This window comes from Meriones unguiculatus, chromosome 7 (genome assembly GCF_030254825.1).
Source record: "Meriones unguiculatus strain TT.TT164.6M chromosome 7, Bangor_MerUng_6.1, whole genome shotgun sequence".
Lineage (NCBI taxonomy): Eukaryota > Metazoa > Chordata > Mammalia > Rodentia > Muridae > Meriones > Meriones unguiculatus.
The window spans coordinates 45,118,080-45,139,492 of NC_083355.1; the positions used below are offsets into that span (position 1 = coordinate 45,118,080).

A 21,413-nucleotide genomic window follows, 5' to 3' on the forward strand; every position below is an offset into this window, starting at 1 on the left:
ACAAGCTGCACTATTTAAACAAGTGAGGAAATGATCGTATACACAACATGCCAGGAACGCTCTCTCTCTCTCTCTCTCTCTCTCTCTCTCTCATACACACACACACACACACACACAGTGGTGGTGGTGAGACACATACACCAAAGGAAGTCAAGAGAGACTTTTTTTTTTTCAGGACACAGAGCTGGATGTCAGTGGCTAAAAGGTCGATATTTTCCCTTAACACCCTTCTCAATGACTTAATCATGTTCCGTTTGCACAGAAAACTTCCCAAGAATAAAAAAGTCTGGAGAATTAAGAGAACGGGTAAATGGGGAGGGATGTTTGGCCTGCGGCTGACCTTATCCGAGGTTTTCTCCACGTAGCAGGGGTCCTGAGGGGCAGCCAGCAGGGGGACAAAGCCAGAGAGAAGCCGATCCTCTTCCAGGATAAGAAGGGTGAGGTCATCATCCGGGTCCTTGTACAGTGGCACCTCAGACTGATTCACTGCAGTCAGTATGTTACAGAAATCAGCCAGTGTTGACCACACATCCACAGCAACCCTGTGAGAAACAAGATGAGAAAAGAAGAGAGGTTCTAAAGAGGAGATCAGTGAAAGTGTTCTTAGTGCTTTGGGAACAGAAAGGTACTTGCAACAAAAGCTGTAAGGCTGGCTGGACGTTGCCAAGAAATACTCTGAGAAATGCAGTATGAAGCTGTGCCCATGGTAGCCATCTGAGGTGTGTGTGCTGCTCTGTGTAAAGCTGAAACTGATTAGGGGAGCTTTCATCCTAACCAGAGAGGAGGAAAAAGAATTCTGACAATCAGTTGCCTAATGCAGGTCTTGTCACCTTTACAGATAATGTGATGAGACACTCACTCTAGATACCCAGTGCCTAAGGCAGCTCCCATAAGTCCCTACTCCTGCATAGTATATACCACACAGACAGAAACTGGGCACTACGAGCCTTTCTCTTCAGCCATAGCCACACGGGGAGCAGTCACACTGTATAGTTACGTGGGTTTCCCTCTTAGAAATACTTTATAAATTTATTTATAAAGTGAGCAGTGAAATGAATACCCATCCAATAAAATCCCCCTTCCTGTCCTGCCAAGATCTGCCTGGGGAGGGAAAGCCTCATGCTCACTTCAGCGCTATCTTGGCTGGACCATGTCCTTTTCCTTCTCTCACTTGTACATTTAGACACCAGATGACTAACCATCCTGGGACTGTCCCAGTTTTAGCACTAAAATTTTCACATCCCTTAAGTCCCCTAGTCTGACACAAACCAGGATGGTTGGCCACCCCGGGTCCCACATCACCAGGTTCTGACTGAACTTGAGGAGAAACACTAAGAATACAAAATCTATCTCTCCCCACTTAAAACTCCAAGGTAGAATTACAGAAAGAAGGCTCATTTAATTCATACTGTCACCTACTCAATTCTTGTTTGGCAGGTGCTAAATATCCCCCAAACTTCGCCTATCTAGGTAAACCTCAAACTGTAGTTGAATACAATGCCTGCCACGTTTACCGACTTGACTTTCACCTCCAGACACGCCTCTAACCCAGGAGACTAGAAGAGGAGGCACCCTATAGATGCTAAGGTGCGAGATGTTAGGACATGTAAGGACAGATGGAGCATGAAGCGGCACTATGCCGAGAAGCTCTAAGAGCACCCTGAAATTTCCCAGGCTTGCTGTCCATGAGACTATCTGGACTATCTGGGAGAGGTCTTAGACTAAGCCATTCATTCCTGGCAACCCCCACCTTCAGAGGACAGGAAAGAGGGTACAGCTGGAATTGCCACTGAAAGTGTCGCTAGGGGAGGGTGTGGACTAGGGAGAGGTATGGGGACTCCCTCACCGGCTCCAGGTGGAAGAAGGAGGCTGAGCTGGTTTAGTTACTGTAATCACTACACTAGGAAAAGGCAATGAAATGAAACATCTTGTTTTCAAGAGCGTCCTGGGAACCAGGCGGAACACAGTCCCATTAATCAAACAACGGCACATAATCAGCACACGTGTACTGCAGAAGTAACTCACTTCCCAGGCTTTGCTTAGGAAAAAGAACACGTTTGGAAGAATCACCGGAGGGATGAGAGCTTTCTAAAGCCCCTCTTCATGGACACCAACAAGCAGGCTCATTCACAAAGCTCCATCTTTTGGCTCAGCTGAGTTTGGCTGTCAGAAATGTTTAAATATGGAAAAAAATAAACAGTTGCAACACGTTTCTGCGCAGAAATCTGCCTGGGCTCCTCTGTGATGTAATGGGAAATGCGGCACTCAGGCTACCAGCTGTAGAATAAACAGAACTTTGAGGGTTAAAAGGAACTGAACTTTCCACGACCCCATCTGCAGAGAAGAAAATAAGAAGAGGAATGATGCACTGCCCCACAGCTCTGATAGTTTATCCTCCGGCCCGGCTGCAGAGACAAGCACCGGATGTGATAGGGCTGCTCAGGGCTGCCTCCGAGGTTAGTGCTGCCCATGGGAGACACGCAGGGAGGCTCTTCCAGTTCCCTGCTTCCTCCCCCAGTGCCCTGCTAGCCACTTGAGCCCACTGCCGGAGTCTGATCCCACAGCTTGGTGAGCTTTGGCCAACAGGCACTGCTCGGCTGCAGAGCAGCAATTTGGAAAATAAACAGGAAAAACGGCCGTGAGAAGGAAGAAGGTGAAAAGTCTCCCATCTGAGTTCTTGGCTTGGAGGCCCTGGTTGGTGCTATACAGGTCAAGGCTGCCTGAGGACATAGTTAGGGATGGGGGTGTGGGCAGCAGCATCCCCAGCCAGAAAGAGGCGGCAGAAAATCACCCACAGTTTCCTCAGTGGGAGGCCCCACATCCCTCTCATCCTCCCACCCTTACCATCTTGGATCCAAGAAGAAATATGTGGTACCATGTGGTTCTCATTACCATGCTCTCCTGTCCCCTAAGGCTCAGATAAACCAAAACTGACTCCTTCCAGAGACTGCTGGCCACCACTAGGGACCCCTGCCCACGCCTATCTTTTGCCCATTACCACCCACCTTGTGCCAAAACCTTATGACACACTGCAGTGATAAGGTAGATGAGAGTTTTTACCCTGTTGATTTCATAAGACAGCAGCTGGTGCCAAAAGACATAGGAAGTGCCCCGAGTTCCCAAGTCAGAAATATAAATAAAAGCAGCCCAAGGGTCAAGCTAGACTGATCAGAATCAAGGGGATATATGAAAATGCTTCAATGAAAAGTCAGTCTCGCAATCAGTTCAGCCTGATCTTGTTGGTACCCATGAGCCAAGTCGTGACAAAGGGGTGGGAAATAAGGAGAATCAGCAAAGTAACAACAATAAGAACAACAACAAAAAGAAAGGTTCTCCAAAAACCAAGGTGAGATGCCTGAACTAAAAAGCTGATGCCTGTAAGAGGATGGTATAGTTTCTAGAAGCTTACTTCAACTGTGCTACTGGGCTGAGAGGTCAGTTCCACGGGTGAACAGTTTCCTGTCTAAGTTGAAGGAGGACATCTTGGATATTTTCCCATGTTTCTGCCTTATCCCAATAAGAAGTGTCATCTAACCTTCACCTCACAGCAGCCCTTGGACCCCAAGGAGTCAAGGTTGGTGGAGGATGGGAAGATGGGTGGACAAAGCCTCACTCTGTAGCTTAGGCTAACCTCACTACCTCAGTAGTTCTAGCTGCTGGGATCATAGGCATACGGCCCTATGCTTGGTTCTGGCTGCTTCTTGTTCAACTTGTATTTTGGGGATGTACCAGAGCCCACAAAATCCCACTAAAGTTAAGGTACACTCTTAACCAAGCAGACACAAATCAGCCAGAGACTAGAGAATATGAAACTGTGTTCAATAAAGCCATTTATGACTCCCAGAATGGCGGCAAGGGAGTCTCTCAGCAGCTGGGGCGCGATTAGTGTGCAGGGATCAGCAGTTGCAAGGTGACCCACTGGCCCAACCTCACAGAACACACCACACACCAGGAAGGCAGGCCCCTGGCTGGAGCCTGAACACCAGACCCTAGCCTGGGACAGACGAGAAGTGACTAGTCAGAGGCATGCACTCAGTACCAAGGTTCACTACAGACATGCATTCACTTACTCCACCAGCGAGGGAAAAAATAAGAGTTAATTTACTTTTTATTGCCTCAGAATTCCAAGGTTTAATGTAGCTGTCAGTTTGAGTGCAGTGCAGCTGCTGGCCGATACAATGCAGCCCAGGCCAGCCCAGGTGACTGGGGAAACACATTTCACAGAAATGAACCAACACACACTCTTGGCTGGTTGTTTGGAGGATATTGACTTGGGGAATCAGATTAACCCTTCAGGCTGAGGTTAGTTCTGCAAATAGCATTAGAACACTCTTCGATCCAAGGAACTGAGAAGCTTTGCTGTCAGGTGGGCCCACCGTTTTCCATGTTCCTAAAGTTACAGAGTTCTCGCAGGAGATGCTACTCAACTACGTGCCCTGCAAGCTAAGGTGTGGAACATATGAGGCACGGTATACCACCGCCATCATCTCCTTGTCAGAAACTCACAAGGAGCCAGGTCTGCTCTCTGCCAGGGACAGAGTCGGGGAAGACTGTTCCCAGAGCTCCAGCAGACAAAACTAAGGCAAGGCAACAGGTTGGAGTGGTCTGACCAGGGCTCCGACTGTCTGTCTGGAAAGACCGAGGAAGACTGAGCACACACACTTCTTCATATTTTTACTGGGGGAATAGGCTGACTGGTGATTAATATCAAGTACAATGACCCCATGTTACAAGCCTGCAGGGGCCTGTGGAGGTGGCCATTTCCTGTGTAATACCAGCTTGTTTAAACACTAACATTCAAACTCCACAGCTGCAGAGCAAACCCGGAAAGAGTTGAGTGAGAAGAAGCCCTGCATTGTGTTTCAGGGCTATGGAAGATCAGAGGAGTAGTACAGATGGGAAACAAGTTTGGTTTTGGGTTCCTGGGGTGAAGAGATCTGGAAACAGCTAAGGTGGTACAGGAAGTAGGTACAAGGAAGCTAAAAGCCCACTCAGTACAGACTCATTGAGAAAGACAAAAAACTATCAAGCCAATGCTTGAAGATGTGCATTACCCTGTTTGAAAAAATACATTTCCCTTTGGGAGCCCAACTCACTGGATCAACAGACAACATATGTCCCTGGTTGCCTTGGCACACTTCTCACTCAACTGCAGAAAAATGGCAGGATATGAGCAGCTAGTAGCAGAAATGGATCTAAACCTAACAAGTCTAATGGCGTTAGAAGAATAATATTTGGGCTTGAAACGTTACTCAGTTCTGTCAACCGCCTGTCTGAAGTGGAATGAGTACGCGGTTCCGGAGCCTCAGCGGTAAGAACTGCAGTAAGCTCTCAGAGACACACAGGAGCCACAACATCTGTGTTCCGATGCTGCCGCGAGCGATACAAAGAGATCGCTCTTCTGGAAACTGCAACAAGCAGCAACGCTTCATGCTCCATGAGTAGGAGGTGTCTACAGGTAAGCGATGGAACAGGAGATCTAGCTGAAGACTAACCCTCTAACAATCCTAGTTCATAGAAAGCAAGTCAACCGGGCCTCTGAGAGCACTCCAAATCAGTTCTGTCTAGCACAGCAAACCAAATTTTGAAGCTGTACTAGAGCAAGGACATAACCTCCTTCATGTTTCCAGGAAGTGAAGGTAGGGGCCTATAGTCAGTAACAGGTCACTGTAACCTCATTGTAGGATTTCTCAAGTACCAAAGTGTCTCTCCTATGTCTTCTACCCAAACTCTATCTAGTCACAGCCTTGTTTGATTTCAGTTCTCCCAAGTCACGCTCATATGTATAGCCTCCGTAACATCACTATAGTGTGTTAAACCCATCGGCACTGGGTTTGGGAAAAAGCAGCCCCTAGGGGATTCTGACATCTCCATGGCCTGAGCAGAGCACTTGGCGGCCTCCCTGGTGCGGATTCTCACGGTTCCTGCCTCTCCAAACTTTCAGCTGTAACCACTCCAACACGTCTTCTCAGTTTAGCATACACTGGACCCAAATAACCTTAGTCCAATGCTGGAAGGTCTCTCCCTGGGGTCAGCTGCTGCACCCTGCTAAGGTCAGACTAAAGCCTTAGACCAACACCCCTTCCTCTCTCAAGGAGTCCTGTGGGAGGAGTGGAGAGAAGACAGAGGCTCCTGCCATGGGAGAGATCATGTGTGCCCCACACTCAGCACTTGGAGGAAGAGGAACCCCTTGGTGCCAGGCTGAAGTGCTGACGCCCCAAACTGGAGCCAGGGAGACTGGGTGGGGAGCCAGGGTAGCAAAGGGGCTTCCCACAGTCACCAGCACTTCCTTCAGGGAAGTGCTGATGGACTATTACTTAGTGACCTCCTAAAATGCTCTTTGGGAAGGCGTTTTAAGCAGCCTTGAAAGGCTGCCGATTAGATTTAGGATTAGTTCTCATTCAAAGTGGCCTATGAGGGTAATCGAACTAGCTGCTTCTTTAACTCAAGATTTTCTATCTCATCTACAAGGCCAACATATGTGAGCTCCTTGAGGACACACCCCTTTTCTCTCAGATGAGAGAGCCTGGGAGAGCTCCCTAGGAGTTTTTTTCAAGTATGCTCTGCAGACTGTATAGGACAAGCAATGGAAAAGCAGCAACTCCAGGAATTTCTAGATTTTTTTTTTTAAACAGTACTCCAATCCAACAGTGTGATAAATGCATCCGAGCTACAATTAGGAAGATATATAGCGTCAGAATTCGAAGGTCTGGGCAGCCTGGTGAAACGCGGGCTCTCCAGAGCCCCAGCTATGTTTCCCATTATGTAACCCTGGTCATGGGCAGACAGCCAGACTCCAAATGAAAAAGAGACTCTGGCTTGGCACCGGTTCTATTTTCCTATCCTCATTCGGGGTCAGCACAGTGTCATACAGCTGCAGAGAAAGCTCTGGGGATTAAACCTGGGAAAGCCTCCAAGACCAGGACCTGGGTTCAAGTACCAGCTGAAAGCAATAAACCAACTGCCACAGCTGGGCTAGGTTTGGATGTTCTCAAAGTCCCCTGACTCTTTCACTTACTGAGAACTAGAGATCAAGATGAGGGAAGATTTGGCTTCAGCAGAGACTGTGAAATGAGGTAGGTTGTCCCACTGCCCTGGCTCTGCCCAAGGTCCTGGGATACAAGGAGTTCCTATGTCTAGGTTCATGGAAGACTGCTGCTCAGCTTCTCTTCCCTCGGCTTTCCTCACGGCCACGTGGTGAAGTAGAAAGCAGCTGCCTGCCTTTCTTGCTTCAAAAAAGCCCTGGTGTCGAAGAGCTAAGAAACTGTACTAGTGGACAGGTCAAGAAGGTGGTTTCTCCAAACACTGAAGTCTGTTCTACAATGACCGAAACCCTCTATACTGCCTTTACAGTGGACACCGCCACCACTTGCCACAGCCCACTACAATGCTCCTGCCTGAAAAAGCTCCTGGGACATGGAGCCATTCTAGCATACCTCCTAACAGATCCAAGTGAAGGCTCCTTACCTACATGCTGACTCCGGACTAAATGCCACCGTGGGGAAGGAACAAGTGGCTCTGCAAACCCTCCCTTATCAGCTCCTCAAGAATAATGAGATTCTGTCAGCATCATCATAAGTGCTCCCTATGTGCCTACCTAGGGACAGTAGATCTCACTAGAAAGAAGAGGAACACAGTAAAGAGAACCAAGATGTCTAATGGTGAGCTTTAGAATCCCCCCAGGCAGTGGAGGATAGTGTGCCTTGAATCCCTCTAAACATTCAAGGAGAGAGGGCAACAAATGAAGGAGACAAAATGAAGTAAGGGTCAGAGGGATCATCTGGGGGTGGATTTCCTAGAGAGGAAATGCAAGAGGAAATATAGACTATCTGGTCGCCTTATCTTAAGATCAGAGAAACCTGCACAGAGAAGAAATGCAGGCAAGAACCAATGAAAGCACGTAAAGGGATGGCAGTAAGTGGAAGCCATTTCCTTCTTACTCCCTGGAGAGCATTCCTAAATCTTTCAAAGTGAAGATCATCAAGAACTCTCCAGTGTCAGGGTGTTACGCTTCTGACCTCTATAGAGCTATCTAGGGTATGTTACTGCCTATGGCCTCAAAAGATGACTTCATAAAAGCCATGTCTGGTAACTCACACCTGTAATACCAGTACTTCAAGGTTGAGGCAGGAAGAATTCCACAGAGCTGAATGAAGCCAGCCTGAACTACATAGTGAGTTCCAGGTCAACCTGGATAATAGAGCAAAAATTTATCTCAAAAACCAGACAGACCAAATGAAAACAAAAGAAAGAAAAAAGATCTCCATGGAGTGGATGGATGAGTGCAAGACACAAGTTTGAAAGGGACAGAGTCACCAAAGCATATCAATGATCTAAGCATTATTTACTGGTAGTACGCAGATAGCCATGTACAGGAAAGAGGAAAGAAGAGGAAAAGCAAAAATTTTAAGCCACCTTTCCAACGCTCAAGATCTTAAGGCTAGAAAATGGAACTACCTCCGATGTTAGCCACACCAGGTTTGCTCTGCTGAACTTAGTCCTTATATGACCATGCCTTGGGGTCAGGCCCAAGGACAGCAACTGCTGCTTGACACTTAAACTTGCATTCCAGAGACAGTCAGCTGCTGATCCTGCTGACAGGCAGGGGAGGGGAACAGGATGGAAAGAGAGGAGGGAGAACACGAGAACAAGGGACCTAATACCTGGCCACACTGACGTTTTTTCCTGCCCGGTTCACAACAGTGAATGTCTACAGCCACAAAAAAGTTCTTTACTGGGAAGTCACATTCAATATAGTATTGGGTCAGATTTTTTTTTTTTTTTCTGTGAAGTCTGAATAAATGAAGCAAATAGGAGTCTCCTGTCCCAACCCCTTCTAGTCCTACTGGAGATGGCTGTAGCTTAAACCATGTGTCCAGCTGCAGACTGAGTGAGCCCTTATCCAAAGACAAGCATCAAGACACAAGCTGGCAGCTGGCACTGGACCATTTGCTCCAGCATCCAAAGGGAAAACAGGCTCAGCACCTCAAGCAAACGAAACCCAGCACTTAAACATAAGCATTGCATTTCCAAAGCCAAACAAATGTTGAAGGGAGAAGTGCTACAGAAGAGTTAACAAACCAGGACAAGAGTGGAACATAGCTTAGGGACTGTGGATGTGGGTTGAGGTGACCCAGAAAGACTCAAGCTCAAAGGACAAATGGTCTACTTCCCTGTCCCTGACAGAAGGAAAGACTACTCAGTGGCCGTTCACACATCAGAAGCAGTAGCCTAGATACTTAGAAAGTTGTGACTTTTCCTAGTTGTTTTTTTCCCCAAAGTTGCAAATTGCCTAGTCCGCATTACAGTTTAATAGCCTAAAAATTTGAGACTGTAGATGCTAACTCTTCAGGGATCACTGCTAGGAAACAGCTGCCCATGGCCAGCAGGTCAGTTCTTTTGTGTGGCTCCAGCTGCCCAACTCAGGGTTCAACCCTGCTCATGAGACCTCAGTCTGGAACATATTTTGGAAACCTAGGAAGGCTCACAGAAAGCATGTAAACTGTCTGATGCTGGGAGCACTGTCCACACAGTTACAAAGCTAGAGCTAGGGAGGAACCAGAGAAAGCAGGAGGAATAGTACAGGGGTGCCTCTTCGGGTGAGAGACAAGGAAACAATTAAGGAAAGTAGGCAAAGAGTCAAGACTACACCGCTCACAAAGAAAGTTCAGTGACTACTGACCAGAAATCTCTGCTGCTGCCTTCCCTCTGTTGGTCACCCACGAGTCTAGGGGATATACATGTCTGGCAGCCAATCCAGAGAAACTCTCCTCTTCATTCCTCAGCAGCAGCCAAGGTATCTATCCTCTACCCTCTAGTGTATCCTCCTCCCAGATACAAATGCTTATTCCAAAACACAAAATCATATAGCTACACAGCGCCCAGAGCAGCTTGTGCTTGTACACAGGTATCGGAAGACAGAAGGGAGAAACTGAGTAGTGGGTAGATCAGAGAGAAAATCAGTGACATGGAGAGAGATTAAGAGATGAGTTGAGAAGAAGAAAGAAAAGAGAAAGAAAGAGGGGAGAGAGAGCTAACAGAGATGATGCCTACATGCAGACACTACTGTGCAAACAGAAATAACAGAATGAGAGCTTGAGGGTCTTCTTTGCAACAGGCTGTGGAGTATTGTAGGCTCTGTGGGCTACATGGTCCCTGTGCCAAACACTCAACTCTGCTGCTGTTATATAAAAGCAGCCATAGACCAAAAATAAACAAATAAGCCTGGCTGTGCTTGCATACAACATTACTGAAATATGACTTGTATATAATTTTCTTGAGTTTGAATTTTTTTTCAAACCATTTAAAATATATACGATTCTTGGGTGGTGGGTAGTTTGCAGAGCCCTGGTGCAATCATATAGATACCTAGTAAAGGGAGACAAAAAAAAAAAAAGGCAAGCAGAAACAAGCTGGGACAAGCAGAGACAGACAGGAAGACAAAGACAAATCCTTATACAAAGAATCCTTCTCCAACAGACACATTCATATTAGCACACAAAGACAATCAAATTGACAAATACATTATATCGAGGTATAAATTTGGGCAAAGGCATGGGCTTTCAAGAACCTATTTAGGTATTGAAAAGATGATGGCTTAGTGGCTAAGAGCACTTATTGTTCTTGCAGAAGATCGGGTTCAATTCTCAGTGCCCCCACATGGTAGCTCACAACCGTCTGTCAGTCAAATTACAGGGACTCCAATCCCCTCTTCTGACCTCCACAGGCACTAAGCATTATGCACATGTGGTGCATAGATAAACACACAAGCAAAACATTCACATACAAAAAAGTAAATGAATGAATAAATACATCTAAAAGAGGATATTGACATAGATCCAGACACTGGAGCAGACCCCTACGGGAATGGATGCATGAACCCCAACACAGACTCAAGGACACAAAAAACGCAGATGCAAATGGCCATAGGCCCAGACAGAAACATATCATATAAATACAACACATATAGCCATACACTGATACACACAGACACATATAGGCTGTCACTGGCAGGCATATTGAATGCCCCTTGACATACAACCATACAGAAGTAGAAACACCCAGGACTTCCTAATTGGTGCAGACAGACATTAAAATACACAGGTCCATAGATACCCAAGGACAAAATGTACCCACACTGCCAGGGCTAGTCAAGTAAATCCAGACACAGACAAAGAAAGAGTACACCTGGTTGTACAAAACTCTGCACATAATTTATGTCAATGAATTATAAATATAAAAATTGTTACAATGGCAGATTCCATTACATGTTTTACTACTCTTCTGAAACAACAATAAAGCTCACAAAAAAATGCCCTAAAAATACACATATCTTTACAGAGCATCTACGCAGAACCACATATCCTCAGACCATACACCTCACCCCAACTGATAAGTCTACAGACACTACACAGAGACCAGGTGAGAAGACAGGGAGTAAGTGAATAGAAAAGGAAGAGACATATTACCCACTCATCCCCCAGAACACTTTAAATGCCACAAGAGAAGGTGAAAAACACTGAGTACAAAAGATAACATACACAGAAGTGAAATCAGTTAACAAAGAAAAACTAAAAAGGAGAGAACGAGACAAAGTCTCACACATGCATCAGCACATATCCAGACCAAGAGCCTGCTGCAAAGATGGTAAGCATGAACAGTATAAAGTGAGGATGAGGAAGTAATGACAAGGACAAAGAACAAGACAGAGAACTATGGAGCTAGAGCTCCATAAAAAAAAAAGAACATTCAAGAGAAAGGAAAGGAAAGGACTGGAAAACAGGCCAAAATAACCTAAAACATCAGAGACAAGGAAGGTGTTAGGGGAATGGAAAAAACAAAGTTCAAATGAGGAAGATATAAGGAGGCTGTAATGGTTAGAAGAAAGCAATGACTAGGGACAAGGTATGTGTGTGTCAGGGTAGGAACATACTGAACACTGTCACAGTGTGGAAGGAACAGGCAAGCCAACTTACTGCAAGGGCAGATCCAAAGATGTGGGTGGAGGATTCCAGGTGTCCGGGTAGCCAAGCATCCAATCTGACCAGACTTTCACACTGGGGAGCAGCTCCTTCAGGTCCGGAACGAAGGAAGACACCTTGATGTCATCTTGGTCCTCTTGGTCCTCAGGAGAGGACAGCTGAGCTGCAGAGGCAAAGCATGAGAACTGGACCCATGTGTGCTGTGGTCCTTCAGTGAAGCCTAGCATGCTGGGACAGCAGCAAACTCTTAGCATTGGGAGACTAAGTTCACAGGAGCTGGACTCCAAAGTGAGGACATGCACCTGTGGGAACTCTGAACACAGGAAAAAAAGACCCAGTAAACTGGTTTCCCCGAGACACCTGCTTCTGCTTTACCTGGGGCCAGCTGCATTCCTATGTGAGTCTCCAGCTCACCATCTTAAACCCTTTAGCACAGTGCCAAGATGGCATCAGAGTTCCTGACACAACTGCAAAACTTAAACTTAATCAGAAGGAAGTAGCAGAAAAACCCAAACTGCAAAATATTCTACAAAATAAAATGGCCTGTATTTCAATAATGTCAAGGTTATGAAGGAAAAGAGAGACAGATCGAAAGAGACTAAAGAGCCACAGCATTTAAATGCAACACGTAATCCTGGATTAGACCCTTGGGCAGAACCTCACCCTCACCCCAAATCCTGCTGCCCAAAGAACATTATTAGAGCTGAGCATAGTAGCACATGCTCATAATTCCAGTATTCTGGAGGCTGAGACAGGAGAAATTTGAGTTTGAGCTCTGACTGGGCTACAGAGTGACTTTAAACGCCTCTTTCTCAACAAAGATCATTATCAGGAAAATTCATAAAATTGAATAAGGTCCATAGACTCAATATTGATTTTTTTCCAATTTTGTTTTTTAGTTGATTTTCTTAGACATTTGGACGCCCTGGAGCTGGGGTACAGGTAGAGTTATAGCTTCGATTGTCCAGTGTGAGTACTGCCAAGAGAGCTCAGGTTCTCTGCAAGAGGAATATGGATTCTTAGCCACTGAACCACTGCTCTAGCCCTGATTCTCTGGTTTGGGTCACTGTTTTTATTTGTTTATTGTTTTGCTAGGGATATAACCTAGGACTGCAAATGCTAGGTAAATACGTTATCACTGAACTATTGACTCTTAAGACATCGTCCTTAGTGTAATGGCCACCATGCTTGCAACTCAAGATCAAATGGTTCGGAACAAAAGCAGTAAGTGTGCATGGGTATGTTTAAAGACATGGTAAAATATTAACTACCTGGGAGTCAAGAAGAAGCATATATAAAAGTGCGTTTTATTATTTTTTAAATTGTGTTTATCATTACCGTGTGTGTGTGTGTGTGTGTGTGTGTTAGTGTGTGTGGGTGCATATGGACATCAGAGGACAATTTAGTGGAGTCAGTTCTCTCTTTCCATTTTTAAATGGGTTCTGAGGGCCGAACTCAGTTGTTAGATTGTGTGCTTTACCTACTGAGCCATACTGTTAGGGCTATTTTTGTGTTTTAGGACAGGGTATCATGCAGTCCAGTCTGATCTCAAACTCTCTCTATAGCCAAGAGTGATCCTGAACTCCTAGTCTTCCTGTTTGTACCTCCTGACTCACTGAGATCACAGGTACAAGCCATTAAACTCAACTGTTTTGTAAATGTGGAACTGTTTCAAAATTAAAAAATTGGTTCTATCCTTGAACAAAAGGCAACTCTAGAAGCAAGAGGCATTCACAACACTGGTCTAATGGGATAACAGAGGGGCAGTCTTGTTGCTTACCAATAGTGATACAGGAACTGAGAAAGGTCTGACCTGAGTCCTACATTTCTTGGCTACAGTAATCTAAGGTAGAGTTCTAGGTAACATAAAAGATCTGACATAATACCTCAAGGCAAGGGCGAGTAGTACCTACTTAGTTCAGTGAGCTTAAGAGAGCTAGCCCACAGTGAGTATAGCAGCTACCACATACAGAAAAGAGACACAAAAATAAAAGCATAAAACCACAAATTGTGAAAATATAGAGAACCTATTTTTCAGTCACTAACACAGGGAAGATCCTCAGTCTTCAGGTCTTTTATCTGTTTTATTTTTGTAGGGGTGTGGGTGTTTTGCCTGAATATATGTTCATGCACCACTTGCATTTCTGATGTCCTCAGAGGCCAGAAGAGGGCATGGGACCCCCTGCAATCGGAGTTACAGATGGTTGTCAGCTAACGTGGGTGCTGGGAATCAAACCTCTGGAAGAGCAGCCAGTGCTCTTAACCACTGAGCCATCTCTCCAGCCCCTCTTCGGGTCTTTGTAAAGATAAAAGAACACGTAAGAGGCCAGGTGTGGTTGTTCACGCCTTTAATCCCAGCATAAGGAAAGCAGGGGCAGGCAGATCTTCTGTGAGTTGCAGGCCAACAAGGACTACACAGTGAGAGAGACCCTGCAAGCGATTGAGGAAGCAATCGAATGAATGAATGAGTGGGGGGATGAATGAATGAAAATAAAGCCAACAAACAAACAAATGATCCCACATAATAGCCCACAGGCAGCATGAAATTCCTAACTACTAAAAAACAAAAGGGAAGAAAGAGAGCCACAAAGGAAAGAGAGCCTGACAGGCCATCAGACTGTAGACACGCACGGGTGGACTGGTTAATGCAGCAAAAGGAAGGACAGAGACCAGCATGAACACCGAGCACCGGCACTCCGAGACGCATCTGGACAGGGTTGGGCAATGGGAAGACCCAATGGCCAGGCGCTCTCCTGCGTACGTACCTTTGGCAGAGTCCTTAAGTAAGCATGTGCAGCGCTGTACCAGTAGAGAAAACATAGCCAAGCCCAAGGACGCAGCTTGTTCCTGGATCACAGAACGACACTCCTCTGAGAAGCAGTCTGTGAAGAAGCAAAAGAAAACTCCATCAAACCCCAGGGACAAGTGCCACTTTGCTGGCCTATGAAGGGGCTTCCTGACCCCATTGCTCATCTTTTTTTTTCTCCCTCTAAAACTACAGGTGGTGGTAGTAAGCTCATTTATATGGCTTTGTATTACATTTAGAGCACTTGCCAGCATGCCCTGCACATAGATACAGATGTGATAACATCAAAGATCCCCTAGGGAAGTCTTTTGAATTTTTAAATTTATTATTTTTAATAAAAAACATGTATCACTTACTACATGGACTTAAAATCAACACAAATCAACTTTAGGCTCTTCTTGAGTACACAGTATGAAAAATTTCTAACAAAGGAAGTGTGTGTATAGATGAAAAGGCAGTGCCACAAAGACACTTTTATTTCTAGAATGTTCAAGGATTAGAAACTTGAAAAGGTAAAATACTGCATAACTTAACTGTAGCATGTGTTCCTATTTTTAAAATTCACTGATAATTTTATGCATGCATACATACATACATCTACATCATAGATATGTAACATAGTTGGAGGACACTCACTCTGTGCCCTTCTCTCCCCACCAGCCCCTCTGAACCCCTTGGACTTCCCAACAAATCCCTCTCCTATTTTCATGTTTTATTTTTAATTTTCTTTGTTTTTAATTTTTATTTAACATGTATAAGTTCTTTGATCACATGTAAATATGTACAACATATGCATGACCAGTGCCTGGAGAGGCCAGAGAGGGAGCAGGATCTTCTGAGAGTTACAGACACTGTGAGCCTCCATATAGTCACTGTGACTCCAAACTCATCCTCCAGCCCCTTTTGTATCTTTAAAAGCATTATTTATTCTTTGGTGATTTCAAACATGAATGCACTTAGATGATATGCACCTCTCTACTCCACCCTCTTTTTTTTTTTTTTTCAGTGACCCACCACCTTTAATTAAAGCTGCTAGCATGAGCACAGGTGTGAGGTTATTTAATGAAGCATAAGCAATTCACCATAGGCTATACCACTGATGAAAAATGACTCCTCCCCACCTGTATAAATTCTTTATCACATCACTTCCCAAAGGCCCATTACCTCAAAGTGGACAAAATGAGCGGAGTTACAGAGTCTCTGCTTTAGTTAGCTACTGATAATGTAAAACTATAATATCAAAACCTTATTTCATCAGCAGGAACACAATCAACAACATATTTAAAACTTATCTTCTCAGATCGCTAACTCTGGTTGTAGGCTTAGGTCATCTCTATTCCTCATCCTAAGGCAGCACACATGAGACACAAAAACACTTTAACCTTGTTTTTTCTCAATGAATTACTTTTATAGAATGTAATGTTTATCACGTAATGTGCTTGATCAGCGCTAGCTCTCCTTCCCTCCCCCCCCCCCCCCAGGGCTAAAAAGGTAAATCTGGCTCCTAATACCAGTGCCTTTCCCTCTCAGTCTTAGATTCTGGTTCTAACCTCCTTCTAGTTTTGGGTCACTGAAAGGGGCCACTCTGTTGATGGGCAAAGTGAGTCTTTGATGGGAGCTACATAAAACGCTCACATCCTTGCCTTTACCTACGTATTATCAGCGGTTTCTTCAACAGCCATTTCTTCCGGTCTTGAGGGCAATCGGCAGCATGCCAGAAACAGCAGTCCAATTCAGCCACAGAGGATGAGACACCCAAAATGCACAGGGAGATGGCACAGGGGCCAAACTCACTAGCTCTGACAGCAGTTAATCTGTTAATCCCCTCAGTAACACAAGAGAACTCAGAATCTCCAAGTGTTAAAAAGATAATTATCCACACATTTGATCTCTGTGCCTGCCTGCATTTTGATCTGTCAGCTGGCTAGTCTTGCCAAGGACCTAAGCAAGTTACTCTAGGAAACACTACACCACCACAGCTATTCCTAAGTCTTCACCACAGGAACAAGGATGACTGGAGCACAAAATGTCTACCCCAAACCACTTTCAAAGTTCTAGACATAAGACGTCAGCTGCTGCTCAGAAGGGCTCAACATATGAGTAGCATAAGGGGAGCATGCCTTCTATTGTGGTTTCTCCACTACCCTTCCAGACGCCCAACGGGCCCAAACGTCACCCTCTAACTTCACAGCTCAACTGTGACAGGCAGTGAGGAGGGGCAGTCCATGAGGTTAGAGCACATCACCACCCCCGTCTTCTGCTAAGTCTAAACCTCTGTTTTACAAGACAGGAAACAAGAGAGTACGTGAGGTGGCTCAATGGGTAGGGCACTTGCCACTAAGCCTTCTAACTTGAACTAGACTCCTGGAATCCAAATATTACAAGGAGAGAACTGATTCTGGAAGTTGTTCTTGGGCCCCCACACCTTGTAGTATGTGCACTCACAGGTATGCACACGCACACACCCACACCCACTCACACACTTAAGTAAGGTGATAGTTGTTAAAAAAAAGAGACAGAAAGGAAACAAGCATGTAAGAATCAAGAGGAGAATATGGGCAGAGACAGGGAGACCAGTAACTCTTCCTACTCCCCAAGCCATAGGCAGCAGCACTGTCAATTCATTCTATCTCAGTATAGGTTCCTACAGGCCAATGCCAGCAGCCTGCCTTTAATAAGCAACGAAGTCCAGAATGAAGGAATAAGGCCAGAACAGAGGAGGCTGGGAGAGGATGAGTAGAGGCCACACCCTGTTAGCTGACACACTTAATCAATCTAACACCTCCTCATCAACTGGATATCTTGGGCAGAAGTCACCTGCAAAGGCTACAGGAATAGAGAGAGATGTCTTTCCTCTAAAACTCTGGCTATAGTAGCTTATTCTCAAGAGAGATAAAACTGCCAGAGGGAGGTTACTTTCTCTAAGCTCATCTCTGTTTTTATGTTAACAGCAATCTCAGACTAGGCTATTTCTCAGGGTTAAAGGTGGGCGTGCGAGCACAACAGGAAGAACACGCCGCTTATGAGCAATGGCACCTGTGGCCTCTGAGTTGGGTGGGTTACTGCAATAAGGTATAGGACCAGGTAGACAAACCAGGGAACTTTGGTGAAGAACCAGAAACTAGCCTGAAGGCAGTCTTGCAGCTGCCGTGCATGGTTATGTCACTTTACCCTCCCTGATGAAGCAGGCACACATATCCCATGCTATCCAAGAATGTCTGGTCTTGGTCAGCTGAAGACCGGCCTTGCTCTCTGGCAACGAAAGGCCTGTTCTCCATGGCTCGGTGGTGTGACCAGTATACACTGAGCGCCTGTGATGCGCTAGATTCCGCAGGGAACATAGCTACAAATAATGGTGTTTTTGTAACTAAAGGGTCTTTTAGTAGGTTGAATAAAATTATTATTTACCAAGTAACCACGACAACTTAGACAGGCCTCTGTGAGCTAGAAGTGTTAAGATAACACTCTCTGAGAGTATTCACTCTTACAAAAGTGGGTAGGAAAATAGCATCTAGAGCCCAGAGCCCACCTACTTTAGAACTAAATTTAGGAAACTGGAAAAAAAAAAAAAAAAATATATATATATATATATATATATATCCATCCCTGAAGTTGGGGTGGGTCAGGCCAGCAAGTGATAGGGTGGGGAGGAAAAGGCATTGTTTGCCTTGATATTTGCCTGGTTCCTCTGGCTCTGTGTCAGGTAACAGAGGCTGACATGAGCTGAGGAACTCATTAACATTGTGAAATAGCCTTTCCCCTTCTTTCCAAAAGCAGGCTTTCTTAAGGATTTAGGGGGATGGTTTTGGCTAGGGACGTCAGACGGAAATATTTCTTACCAAGAAAGTCCACTGAGGTCTAAAGTTGGTCTTACTCATTCCTACAAGTGGGCAAGTGACCATACTTCCCAGTGTTCCTGGGGCCAAATACCTGCTCAGGCAGAATGTTCTTCTTGCTCCTATGTAACAGGGAGACTTTCTCATTTTTCTGAGAATATATTCATGGAAAACATAAACCAACTGTCGTCAAAGTTGTATGAAATCAGGAAATGGGGCGGCCGGGAGAAGGCTGCCATGTGGCCGGATGTTATGTATTTCTAATTAGTGCTATACATCTTTCAACAGCAAGTGTCCTTCTGCTGGAAACACAACACACTGCCCTTGTTATTGTAACTGTCAGAGAAGTGCTTAAACAGATAATCTCCAGGAAAAGTGATAAACACGGCCCCTCTCCCACCAGTGCATGTGTGCAATGGTGCTGCCAAAGCAAAGCTGTGCCTGATGGCTCCAGGATGGCAAAGCAGCCTCCTGCAGGAAATGGGAGTGAGGCAGGAGAGGTGGGGAGGGGAAAGGAGGGAAACAGAATAGAGGCAGGCCCACCTGCTTGGACTTGTAAGCCCAGCCAAGAGACAGTGACTCAGAATCACTGCTTTTGATCAACTCCTGGGACAGGGTACCAAGTCTTTGTAAGGGAGGGATCTGGGGGAAAAAAAAAAAAACAAAAAACCTAGTAGTAAGATGGGGTTTGGCTGGACACAGAAAAACAAAACAAAACAAAAACTGCCAGCAATAAAACCAGCAGAATTCTCTTAGTACACATAGCCAGCTTCCTGGCAAGATGATGGGAACAGTAATGAAAGACTTGACTCAGGATGAGTGATATGTAAATCTGCTACTCTGACAGCAGTGGGAAAGATTCAGAGAGCACTAGATTCACACTCTTCCTATCACTGACAAGCAACTATCTCCTTGGCTGCCTACTAATAACTAAGGAAAAATGCAGTTGACCACCTCTTCACTGATTCCCTCCCCCATCTACTTTCAGAGGAAACGAATGGCCAGCCACCTCCAAACTAGCACCACCTGGAGGTAATTTGTTGGCTCTTTTGTATCTTTCAGACATCAGGCTGCTCCTCTGATGAGTCAGTCACCAGTTAGATGCAGGGCTGGCATAGTGCCTGTGCAGCCCACCCAAACCTCCCTGTCTACAGGAAGTGGACACAGAGAGAGAATCTTCTGCTGCTTCAGTCACAGAGTTCCCTGTGGCAGCTGCTGGCTAAAGAGGAGGTAGGAGGAGGCAGTAAGATCTCAGATCAAAAGCAGAGATGTTCTTGCCCTTGGGGCATTTTATTCCCTGAAGTATGGAATGAATGAGTCAGAAGAATGGAACACTGATAGATCCAAGCAACATACTTATGCACAATGGTGGAAAAGTTAGATTAACTTTTTAAGGCAAGCTTTGACATATCCCTAAACAGGGTACAGCCAAGAGATCCAACAGAGGGCTGTGGAAAGTAACTAAAGAGTACTCCTGATGAGCCTTAACTGACACATGCGATGCTTCTGTTGCATCTCCCAAGATTGAAAAACTCTCTTCTTTTTTCTAGCAGTTCTTTTCAAAGGGTATATGTAGGGGGAAAACTGTCTAAACTTCCTACCAAAATGACCTCTCCCATTATTAGAAAAATATTTATCTAGGTATGCAATTGTAGGAGATAGAAATTTAAATAGGATTCTGCCTACAGGAAGGTGATAATCTGGTTTTTCTGTTCTCTTTTTCAAGACAGGTTTCTCTGTGTAGCATTGGCTGTCCTGGACTTGATTTGTAGACCAGGCTAGCCTTGAACTCACAGAGATCCGACTGCCTCTGCCTCCCCAAGTGTTGGGATTATAGGTGTGTGCCAGAGCGCCCAGCTTTTTTTCTTTTTAAGAAGGTGATAATCTAATGAGGAAGACAATTCATAGGGAAACAGGGAAATAGATGCCTTTTGTTTCTGAAAAGAAAGGAAAATAATTTTATCTACTATGTATCAAAGGATTTATGGAAGAGACAATTTCTTGGTTGGGCTGCAAGATATGAACACTGAAAGAAATGGATAACTCAGGAGGGATTATGTATATTACACAAGGGATGCAAGTTAGAGCATACAAAATACTCAATGAACTTTCCCTATGGCATAACAGGAGCCAAAAAAAAAAAAAAAAAAAAACAGAGCCTAGAATGTTGAAACACAGACTTGACCTCAACAGACAGTAAGAAGAGAACACTCACTTAAGATTCATGAATGAAGCTATGTCAGATATTTTGTGAATTTTAGTTAAGGGTTGAAGGTAAAACAGCTCAGTAGTGGAGTACTTGCCTAGCATAAGTGAGACCCTGGGTTCAATCCAGACACACCATACATACAACATTTACCTAGTAAAAACACAATAGGTTAGGAGGGCAGCCAGAAAAAGGGTATTGGGGTTGGGGGGAATCCATTTATAAAGTTAACAGAGCACAAATGAATTTGAATTAAGAGAAATTATGTAATTATGTGGGTAGGGCATACAGAGCATGATTATAATACCAGCATTTGGGAGATAGAGGCAGGGAGGTCAGTAATTTAAGGTTAATTTCAAACACATGAGCCAACTTAGGCTACAAAAAGACACTGTCTCAAAAATCACCAAAAGAAGAAAATTTGTATAAAGAGCATTTCATAACCTTTATAACACCAAATAATTGACATATGCAAATGTGAAAAGACCTCTAGGAGGAGAGAAAGTGACAACAGAAAAGTTCTGGGAGGAAGGAAGATGTGACTACTAAGGCAGGGGACTGCCAGTGTGGTACTCCCTTCTAGT

The 21,413-nt window shown here is 44.9% G+C and overlaps 1 protein-coding gene across 4 annotated transcripts in view; it reads right to left on the minus strand.

The window, feature by feature from the left end:
- The window catches only part of Smg6 (SMG6 nonsense mediated mRNA decay factor), a 219,480-nt gene that overhangs the window by 102,827 nt on the left and 95,240 nt on the right, over positions 1–21,413 (minus strand). For all 4 annotated transcript variants that reach the window (XM_021642073.2, XM_021642072.2, XM_060387319.1 and 1 more), the window contains 3 exons: positions 14,747–14,863; positions 11,976–12,144; positions 341–542 (listed from right to left, as the gene is read on the minus strand). In XM_021642073.2, coding sequence (XP_021497748.2) covers positions 341–542; positions 11,976–12,144; positions 14,747–14,863 — 488 coding nt within the window. The remainder of the gene's footprint in view (positions 1–340; positions 543–11,975; positions 12,145–14,746; positions 14,864–21,413) is intronic.